The sequence below is a fragment of the Amblyomma mixtum genome, chromosome 9 (assembly GCF_055824585.1).
Source record: "Amblyomma mixtum isolate Tamu chromosome 9, ASM5582458v1, whole genome shotgun sequence".
NCBI classification, from domain to species: domain Eukaryota; kingdom Metazoa; phylum Arthropoda; class Arachnida; order Ixodida; family Ixodidae; genus Amblyomma; species Amblyomma mixtum.
The window spans coordinates 73341346-73352443 of NC_143020.1; the positions used below are offsets into that span (position 1 = coordinate 73341346).

General features: G+C 47.8%; 1 protein-coding gene across 1 annotated transcript; it reads right to left on the reverse strand.

Annotated features, from left to right (window-relative positions):
* Window positions 1-1112: 1112 nt before the first annotated feature.
* LOC149329728 (uncharacterized) lies at window positions 1113-9618 on the reverse strand. The gene is made up of 2 exons (XM_089560448.1): window positions 9269-9618; window positions 1113-3569 (listed from the first exon to the last, which is right to left on the reverse strand). Exons 1-2 carry the CDS (start codon window positions 9551-9553, stop codon window positions 2490-2492), a joined length of 1365 nt encoding a protein of 454 aa, XP_089416574.1. The 5' UTR covers window positions 9554-9618; the 3' UTR covers window positions 1113-2489.
* Between the last annotated feature and the right edge of the window lie 1480 nt (window positions 9619-11098).

Consider the following 11098-nt stretch of genomic DNA (forward strand, 5'->3'; position numbering starts at 1 on the left):
CCAGTTAATTGGCGCTACTCTATGCAAAGTGGGACTACTTTATTAATCTCGCTTAGTAAGCGTCTAGGAAGTAGAGGGGTACCGTTCGTTCAATCAGAATGCATGTACCAGGGCGCGTACAAGAGGCCCACCCGCAGCGGCGCCAACCCTTATTGAAATGGTCTATAGACAGTCTATAGACATCTTAAAGACACTATTGACTTCCATTAGATATTTTTCTACTCATAGTCCATACAGTGTCTATCGACAACCGTCTACCTAAAGTGTATGGCCATAAATTTATGGACTGTCTGTAGCATATTGTTTAGAGACTGTTATCTAGGATTTGTCTATAGAGAGTCCACAGGCTTCGTAGACAGAAGTCTATGAACAGTCTACAGACTGTCTAAAGAAATTTTTTTGTTGAAAAATGAAGCACTTTTGTTGCTTAACGTGCGTGGAGGCGAGATAGCGCGCTCCTACACATTTTTACAGCTTGTAGCGTACTGTACAAAAACGCCATAAAATAACAGAGGGGAAGATATTTTCATACTACTAGACAGATGTCAGCTGATATTTTTTTTTCTGTCGTCAATTTCGCTTTTGCAAAGAGGTAGGTTAGGTTGATGTGATGGTTAGTGCAACGACACTCTACTTATTGCATTGTATGCGCGATTTAGCAGAGGGTTTGGGCAATGTTGGCTTCGTAGTACACGGAAAATATTCTATGGGAAGACAAAGATTTTGAGCCCCAACATAGATCTTGTTTGCATTGTTGGTTTTACTGAATAATACGTGTTGTTTTAAATGCAGCTAGACGCCGCAGTGGCTCATCGCATTAGGAGGCACGAAGTCCGCGTTGGCACAGATTGTAGCGACCGGATCCTTGTTAAGGCAGCTCTCCGAAGGTGACGAATGCGTGGAAGTTTTACTTAAGCTTCGTCGCCTGCGAAAATTACTACCTTGAAAACGAGAGAAGAAACTGGGCGCGAAGCTGTTCTGAATAAGCGGTAGTCCGAGGTCAAAAAGAAAATTTGATAAGCACCGATAATACGAAGATTTGCTGAGTTTGAAGGAATTCAAATGAAATTTACCTTGAAAAATTTGTTCAGCCATGCGTGATGTGTGCATGGTTTCCAAAGAAAGGAAGACAGTAGCTTCGACCACGACAGGTCACGTCGACCAATCTATCATCCTGTACGCTATTACTACTGCTTTTCTCCCAATAAACGGTCCTGTTGCTTGTAATTCGCCGCCTGTGTCTTGGCCACCACTCCCCCGTAGTGGGTACGTACCATCTTTATTTCAGGCCAACCAAGCAGCCAACCCCTCCTGCGAAAACAATGTGAAGTCCTCTTCTGAAGAGGAAGAACAAAGGCGCAGTTTTCCGCGGACCAACATCGTCACTAGTTCCGGTACAGTGTGCAATGAAATGATCCATACGCGACTCGAAGCCAAAGTCGAGGCTTCAAGCTGAGACGGCAGCATGCTCATCCAGGTAAGCATGGAAGATTAGCATGCGTAGTTTCCGACGGACGCGATCCCGCTTGCCCGCCGTGGGCCACATGGGTGTTGGTTTAGAAAAAGTTAGAGCGAGGAAGCCTACCGTCGAGCGCCTGTCTAAAGGAGGCTTTTTTTTGGGAACAGATCAAAGCTGCCATATTTGTCCGCTAGCGGAGGAAATGCTCGATGCTAAAACGTATATAACAGATGAAATGAGGCTGCGGTACTTTTGGCAGAGTTTCTCTGATTCCACAAAAAAAAACCATAATGAGAAAAAACACACTTCAACATATTTAATATGTCGTAGCTTCGAAGTGTTTCTATTTAAGGGGTCAGAAGTGTCCCTGGTTGTATTATGTAAGTAGATGGTAGATAACTAGATTATGATAATGTCGGAACCATTGTCTATGATGCTCGCCGTAGTAAACGGCTCCGGACATTTCGACCGCGAGGGGTTCTTTCCATCAGAATTTTTGCAATCAGAATTTCGCCACCAACGAAATTCGACCGCCGCAGCCGGGATCGAACCCGTGTCTTCCGGGTCAGCAGCCAAGCGCCATAAACACTGAGCCACCGGATCGGCTCACGCATGTCAAGATTGTACTTAACAAATAGATTGCGATGAGCGCCAGCGTTTTTTTTTTTCGTAGAGAAAGGATATAATACAAATTTACGCAATAAGCGTTTACTATTGTTTATTAAACTGTTTCGAGAAATATGGAGCATTCGCAGAGGAAAGAAAATATTTTGTTTATTTAGTTATTTATACTATACATTTCACTGTAGAAATCTTCTGAGGGTCAGAAATAAAACAAAATTAGCAGCTATATTTGTGCAGTGTCTCCGATCAGACCTGTTGCGAAAGAGCATTCATACCAGTGTTTTCAGACAAATTTCTACCTAACGTAAAGTTATTCCCTAAATAACTGAAAAAGAAATGAAGCGTACAAGGGCTTTAAATAACACGAAGTTTTAACGGATGGTCCGTCTCCGCGCCCAAGTTTGGTTCACCACAGCAGTTCAAACTTCATCCGAAGCTGGTCATTATCTAGGTGCCCGTCACGGATGTGATCTTGGAGAAAAATGCATGGAGAAAAGTAACGAGACCTGTTGGTTGATGTTGTTGGCTTTAGATTGCTTGGGTGAAATGGATCTCGTTCAACTTCCCGCACAATGTTTTCCTTTCCTCTCGGATGAATTAGGCTCATCCTGACCTTGTGCTTGAAAGGCCACTGGACGTCGTCGTCCATGTCGCCCTTGTGCAGGGTGTACACGAAATCCAGCCATACAGATTTCCCCAAACAATAGAACGTGACACCAGGAGACATACAGTAGCCGCACAGGTACACCTTCTCGCTGTCATATACAACCCTGCCTTTCTGCATCGCCTCGTATTGAAGGGATTTCACTACATTTACAAGAAACTCGCAGTGCGCCTCTTGTAGTGCACTCACTCGACGCGCATTAGGAACGGGTTGCAACGCTTTTTGAACACTCTCTTTCAATTCAGCCTTGATTTGTTTAGCTGCATTCTGTGACATTAAGTCGTCTCGAGTTGCGCTCAATTTATCGTTCAGTTTTTTTTCTACACTTTTTATAGTTCTCAAACAAGTGTTAACTGTATCGCTGCATGTAGCAAAACATTGCTTCAGTTCAGCATTGGACGACGTTATTTCCTCGTGGTTCTGTCCTTTCAAAGACGCTAGTTCTTGACGCAGTGTCTCCTTGAGTGTGTTTATGCCATGAGAGATTTCGCTTAACCGGTCCCCATGCGTGCTGATATCAACAGGCATTGGCTTCAGAATTCCTGTGATTTCACCCGCCTGCCTTGCAATGGCTCCTCTCGAAGAAGTCAACCATGCTGCCTCCTCGGCGTGAGCCGCCGGAACTTCGCTTTCGCATGCCACGGATGCCGAAGGGTCGCAAGAGGCCGACCGGAGATGCGTGCACACATCTCGGCAAAGCACGGTGGCCGAGCACTTGGGACAACGGATGGAGTGGTGTTCGCAGACCAGCTGGAAATGCCGGACGATCCCTGAAGCAGCCGTCGCATACTGGCAGCCACTACCTTCATTCCAGCACTTCACCTGCAAGGATACAAAATAATTCACTTGGAGAGATGATGAAGCTGGGTATAGCGAATAAGAAACGGGTTTCTATATTATGCGCCCTTTTTCGGGCCTCAAAAATGAAACGGTAAACGCGACAAATATATTAAAAGTAATCAAGTTTTCGATTCTCGCTCTATACGGAACATGTATCGTTAACATTGCTAACGATGTTCTGTCAATTTCATAAACAAAGATATTGATGTCTGAAGAACATATAGAATTATTTCCCTAACAAGCTGTTGAACATGTTCAAGAGGATAGAGGTCTCATAATCTTAACTAATACACCATGTTCGAGGCAGGTGTGCAACTTACCAGCGAGCGGCCTTAAGTGGTGGAAGACCACACTCTTTTGTTCGTTGAAAAAATTGTCAGACTCTGAAGCAGCGTATGACCTGGCGTCAGCTGCAAGTTTTTTTTTCTGTTTTCCAGGAACGATTTTGATGCCAACGTATACATAGTGAGAAGAGAAATCGTTTGACGCCACCTCGAATGTCCTACGTGAAGTAGTTTGGTCGTAAGGAACGTCTGAAGATCCATGAAGTTATGGCTTTGGAGACCAAATGCCGTCGGTATGAATCGCTTTAATATGCTAAGCATTGATACGATTATTAATTGTATGTTCCATAACACATTGAATTGTTTGACACCACACCGCTTATTCTGCGCCAGTTCGGTGGTTAACAAACCTTGCACCAATGGTACCACTTAGTGGTCCAATTTGGCTCTGCACACTGGGGTATTAAAGGGATACTGAGGCGGTTTTCGAATCAGCTAACCTTCTAGGGTTTTGAAGTAGTGTCATTGCTGATCACGTCTGTGAAATTATTTTTTCGATTTTGGCTAAAACAGTGGCGCAATCACCAATTAAAAACGCGATGTTTAAATTTCCCGCGCCCCGCGCGAGCGCAAGAGATGGGAACAGCGGAGAGGGAAACCTCGTCCATGTCGGCCAGCGTGACGTCATGTTGAGGAGCCGGGGATGCTTCGGCGAACGCGAGCGCGCTTTCAGCGCGCGTTGTTTCTCGTGCTGCATGCGTTGTTCCTCGTACTGCGAGCGTTGCGACGTACAAAGCGTGTCAGCCGACCTTGAGAGTCAGATTCAACAGGTACTACTCTGCGTTCGTGTCCACGAACAACTACGGCCGCGACTGTGTCGTCTTCCACTGTTTTCCGCAAGATCACAAGCTCGCAGCGCAACCGCTCGCTGCTGTGACGAAGAATTCAAGCCGACTAAAGCAAGCTCGAAACACTTTCGTAAGAGCGGCTACAGGCAGAGCTTGTCCTAGCGTGATCTCTGGAGATTTCTGTCGAAAAGGCGCGGCTGAACCATGACACAGTTCCATCGATTTCCTCGCGCATAAGAGGCGTGTCACCATTCCGAAGAAGCGCCTCTTTTAAAAGTAGAAACATGCTCACTTAGCCCCTGAAGAAATCTTATAGAGGCTTAACCATGTGTCGCTCTCCTCAGCTTAGGTGAGGCCAGACCACCTGAGACGTACTCAGCAAGGCTCGGTTAGTGATTTTATACTCGGTTCGACGTCTCCAAGCAAGCAAGCAGAGCAAAGCACAATAAAGCAAAGCAAGCAAGCATCGAAGCTCTTCATATGCGGCATCTCGTTTAATCCTAGCTAAGCAATTAAAATGAAAGCGTTCGACGTTGATTTCGGATGCAAATTTATGAGTGAAGTGAATGCCAACCGAGTTTTTGCAAAAAAACACCGCAACCTTACTCGGTTTCTTCATCACGTTGTGGCAGCGGGCGAGTTGCAGCTAGCTTGGCTTTTAAACACACATATAGTTGGCAACTACTTCACTGAACCTAAACTGCACATCTAGGAAGGGCGAATGTTTCCGAGGCAGCGATTAATATTTTCTGGCATCTGCTGAACGCGCCAGGAGTGAAGCGTATTTGTGCGCGTATTTGGCTTGGTTTCCAGCGCACCATGATTGCGTCACTATCTTGTGGTCACATGCCTCGCAGTGCTTGGCCACTGCGCTTCGCTAATTTTGACACCAACTTTGTGCTCCTTCATCGTTCACTTGAAATACTTTCTTGCCGCAACCTGCAACGCCTGGTACTGAGAACAAGATTTACACAGTGCTTTGGGCCTTTTCTTTAGGATGACGCTCTTCCGGGCGAGCCAGGAGGCGTCCGGTGGTGGTAATTGACTTGAGTATTGTTCGCACCCCTTCCTTTCCGAGAATACGAGCCGATGATGTGTTGGCACCTTTTACGCATGGTCTGTATCGCGTCTTTGACGCTGGCGTATGCTTGTGCTAGGCATAGAATTTTTTGCTTGTGTCTTTTTTGGTTTCAGGCGATACGTGGAATGAGCAAACTGTAGTATCCTTTTCTTCGGTGCTCAGTAAAAAAAATAGTCGCCGTATTCGCTTTTACAACGACACGGAAAGCTGCGATCTACCCTCAACGCAGCGCCGGATCCGCATCGGCAGCTTCTCCAGTCCTCAAAGTGACGTCACGACCTCTCTTGACCAATCATGGGCGGCGGCGCGCCGCGCGGCGTGCCCCGCGGCACAGGCCGCATATTTCGGCTAAAAAAGGCAATTCGCGCTTGTTTTTGCCTTAATTGGATGCGATATTCCAGTATACAGCATGAAAAACTATAGGATGCCGCTGCCAGCCCGATTTTCAGAAAAAGTGCTTCAGTCTCCCTTTAACAGGAAAATGAAAGGATAGTAGTATACAGGGTGTGCCACGTAACTTGAACCAAGGATTTTAAAAAGCGGTAAACCGCAGCCAACTGAAACGAACGATACATTGTTCGCCATCATGTGGCGCTCCTCAGAATATTTTGGTTGGTTGGTTTATGGGGTTTAACGTCCCAAAGCGACTGACGCTATGAGAGACGCCGTAGTGGAGGCCTCCGGAAATTTCGCCCACCTGGGGTTCTTTAGCGTGCACTGACATCGCACAGTACACGGGCCTCTAGAATTTCTCCTCCAGAGAAATTCAACCGCCGCGGCCGGGATCAAACCCGCGTCTTTCCCTCGGAATACTTTTATTGGGCTTAATTAGTTAATTAACCAAGATGAATTATGCAAATTTTGAAATATTTATTTTAGTGCTAAGACCGTTACGTTAAGCGGTAGAGCAGGTTTATAAACAACCCATCCAGTTTATTTCAGCATCCTATCTCCTACGGGGTCCTTTTTTCCGGCATTTAAAGAAATGCTGCGAAATATGACAAAATACCACGTGACTACGCTCGCGCACTACCAAATTGTAGCGCTCTCAACGGCGTTTCGAGCAAACCGAACGTGCCCGCTGACCGTGGCGAATTGAACGGCCGCCGCTACGCTGCGCAATGTGCTGACGCACTATCAAGGATCACTCGTTGCTATGCAACCGGTAGGGTCACATGGTATGGTACCACTCCGGTACCTGGTGATGTACCACCTGCTATCTGCTGGTGCACCACCTGGTAAGTGGTGGATACCACTCATGGTTACGCATTATAGCGGCCATTTTGGTCACGTGATACGCAAATTTTGTTTATGCAAACGCTAACCCCTGTGGCCGCCATATTTAGACAATGATGCTGTGTTGCACACTCACACGACCTTGAGTAACGCGAGTAGTATATCTGACGTTCTCAAAAACAAAGGCCTGCCCCCGATAACGTTGGCGACGCTACAGAACGGCATTCTAGGGTGAATAGAGGAGCTGCAAGACCGCTTCATAGCGGCGGCGTGAAGCACGAGTACTTTGAATCTAAGATGGGCTTTTTCGGTGCATGAACAAGGTACGCGGCTTTGTACACAGTGGGAAGGAAGAAACGGGGAGATGTCGGCGTCGCTTGACTCTAACGCAAGGGTTTCTGCCCAGTGTTTATTTACGTGTTAACCAAGGAAGCACTGAACGCAGCCAGCTGTGCGCGATAAGAGGAACGCACATGCCTACCTGAATGCGATGCAGTATGATAAACGAATACAAAGTAAAATAACTGCCATTTTCTCTTCATAGAAAGCAAAATCGATAAAGGTAGGATGTTTCTCTGAATGTTAGTTGTAGTGTTCCTAGCCTGAATTTAAACTGTATATAAAGGAAGAGTTATGTGAAGTTCGCTGAACTTTCTGATGCTCGATTCAGTCCCCAGCACAGAGTGTACGGCGCGAGGTAGCTGCTTTGATATGTGCACCTGTCCCCGGTCGAAGGGTTACCAAATTCGTGGAACCGCGGACGCACGACGGAGGCTCGGTGGCTGCTCTATTGTTGCCGGCGGCCCCGCCCCTAGAGCGCTCGTTCGGTCTCCATCTTGCCTTTCTACCACAGATATCTTTTCAGCGCGCAGCTTTGTGCGATGTTCAGTGTTTGAATGCCTGCAGTCGTCATTTCGGTGGCCAGTAGACATTTTATTTTTTGAACTTTCTCGTTTCCCTGCGCGTGAGTCATCGCTCTGCTCATGTGCACAGCTTATTGTGAGGACGCAGGTGTACGGTGGCTGCTCGGTACGCGAAGCGGCGCCAATGGGTCGCTTGAGCTTTTGGTACCCAGAAGAGGCGCCTGGTTTAGGCTGGAGTTGTCAGTGAGCGCTTGGCCCCTCAAGAACAGCTTTCTTCTCTTTTTTTTTTTTCATAAAGAACCTGCAGTGCGTCCCGCATGCACGTGTGCGGAAAAGAAAACGTAGAGGAAGGCAGAGGTTCGGAATGCAGTGAGTTCAGTGCTGTTTTATGTGTGCTCGGAACCCCTCCTTTCCCAAGTATTTGGTTAGCCGATATCCTTTCCCCAGTCTTTGATTACCTGACCTAAACTTTATTTTCTTTTCCCTAACCATCGATTGGTGCGAAGTGTCGCCTGATTTATTATTGGCTGCTGTCCCCGGCAAGGGAGGAGACAGAGGGCTTAAATCTAAGCGCTCTGGGTTAAGCGGGGGCTCATTTCTTGTAAGGAACGGTTCAGTCGTGCTGTAAATGGTGTTCTCCTAGCTCGTTTGTTCTTGTTTATTTATGTGTAAGAAGTTGAACTATTTGTTAACTATTTGTTAAACTTCTTTTCCTGCCGTCCAGTAATGTGAATGTTTGAGAGTCCGAACGACAAATCCATCAAGAAACCCGATTTCATCATCAACAAGTATTTCCTCACGTCGCCACGAGCAGGGTAAACGAATTAGATTCGACAGATTAGGAAATTACGCTCTTATTGGCATATCTACCAGGTCAACGTTAAAAGCCCGGCCTAAAACAAAGCCAAAATTTTGTGCTTCAGTAATTATAGAAATGCTCTCAGTTTACCACGGAAATTTAAACTGCCTCCTTGTTTTGCTTAGGCGCTCACCAATGTACACCGCGTAGCATCTCCAGTTCTTGGAAGCACTGAATAATGAGGAGAAATATGGCATTGAAGAGGAAGAATCTCTCGCAGAGCGGTTCGAAACGGTCCAGCAGTGAGCAAGAATGCTTACGAGTTACAATTTTGAAGGTTGTGACGGCCTCATTATTACGCTGTTACGTAACATAACGCGAGACAAACGACATACGCAACGATACGAATATTTTACAGGGCTCTTTCTTTGCAGCACACTTTTGTACTGTCCTCCGATGGATGTGATATGTGTACACATGCGAGAAATACTCTCCGCGGCAAAGAGAAACAGGCAAAGGAAAAAATATAAAAAAAGCCCAAGCATCTACTCCTTTCACATACTCGCTTACCTGTCTTCTCAGCAGATCGTCAGCGGAGAAGTCCATGAGGGTGACGTCATCCTCCTCGTAGGCGTTGCCGTCCAGAGGACACTCGCTCGAGCCGTCCTTGCCGCATAGTGTGTAGCAACAGTCGCACAGCGCATGCATGCAGGGTAGCAACGCGGTCCTCTTTCGCACCAGACCGCAGGCGCTGCAGACTCGGTTGGCTGGTATAGGCTTGAGGAAGGTCAGGGGCTTCCAGTCAAGCTCCGGGGAGAACCCAACCAGCGTGTACTGCAGGCTTGAAGGAAGCATTGCTAGCACTGTACTACGTGTCTGCTGCGCCGGTCACTCGGGCAACTGCTTTTTCCGCCCCCTAAAAACGCGGCCTAATCTTGCTCCCGACGGTCATCAAGGCCACAGTCGCGTCTGCATGAGCTGACTCTCGTCCACGTGTAAAGACAGACAGGAGCGCTGACTGCAACCGGCTGGCTCGATTTTTGCCACGAGAATGCCCAGCTTGCGTGCGGCCAAAGAAAATTCTTGCTGACGCTGGTCCGGCACTCAGCTTTGCGCTGTACTCTCCCCCTTCCTCTCGCCTTCGCTCCTTTTAGGGGCTTCGTGCACGCTTTCTCCTCACCCTATCCTCCTTGCAGAAATAGCTAGGGTGCCTCAATGCCCCCCCCCTCCGCCGCTCCGTGAAGGGTGGTGGCTTTCTTCGAAAACGACAATGTAGCCTTCGCGGGGTCGACCGACAAGTCCGACATGTTTGAACCCACGACCGTGGTGAGGAGGAACCGCCGCTGCGCAGGTGTTTCTCGCTTTTTCACAAACTTCCCGGCCAACACGTCACCGCTCGCGCCGTAAACAGATCTGGTTTGAAAACAGCATGAATCCACGGGCGTCCGGAATGGAGGGCAAGGGAGGGGGCGTCTTCCCCCCAACTATACACTAGCAGAAAACAACTACAGAGCTTGATTAGTACGCTAAGGTGGTAGCAACTTTTCGCATTCTGCTTATTAAAATTAGTTCTTTGGTTTAGGCTTGGTTTATTGGGGTTTATCGTGCCAAATCAGCTCAGGCTATGAGAGACGCCGGAGTGAACGGCTTCGGAAATTGCGACCACCTGGGGTTCTTTAACGTGCACTGACATCGCATAGTACACGCGCCTCTAGAATTTGGCCCTCATTGAAATTCAGCCGCCGCGGCCGGGATCGAACCCGCGTCTTTCGGGACAGCAGCCGAGCGCCGTAACCACTGAGCCACCGCGGCGGGGCAAGATTAATTCTTTGTTCCCTGATAAAATCCAATGTATATGTAGTAGTAGTAGTACTGGTGGTTTTATTTTTCATTGAATATGGAAGGAAAAATCATTTTTGCTAGCTTCTGCATCTGCTATCGCTGCTGAAGCACCTGAGCTGGGGCAGCGGAAATAACGGATAGCAGGCAGCGTGTACAAGTGAAAGGAAAGAGGTGAGGGGATAGTAGAAAAGACAGGAGGAGGTGTGAGATGGTGGTGGTGGTGAAAACATTTATTTCGAATGAACTGGAGGTATGTTTGGATCAGCCCGTAAGGGACCGATCCTTACAAACACTAGGTGGAGGTCCCTAGTATGGGACCCCAGTGGCGGTTGCCGCCGCCCGGGCGCGCCCGACTAAGGCTTGTTGGGCCTGTAAGTCGTGGCAGCCGAGCAGGGTCGCCTCCCAGTCCTCCCGGGTTGGGTTGGGGATGGGGGGAATAGCGGGGTTGGAGGGGCAGGCCCACACCATGTGATAGGTGTCAGAAGACACTGCACTACAGTGTGGGCAGCTGCCGCTAAAGGAGGGGTCAAAATGCTTTAGTGCTGCCGGGCACAGTAA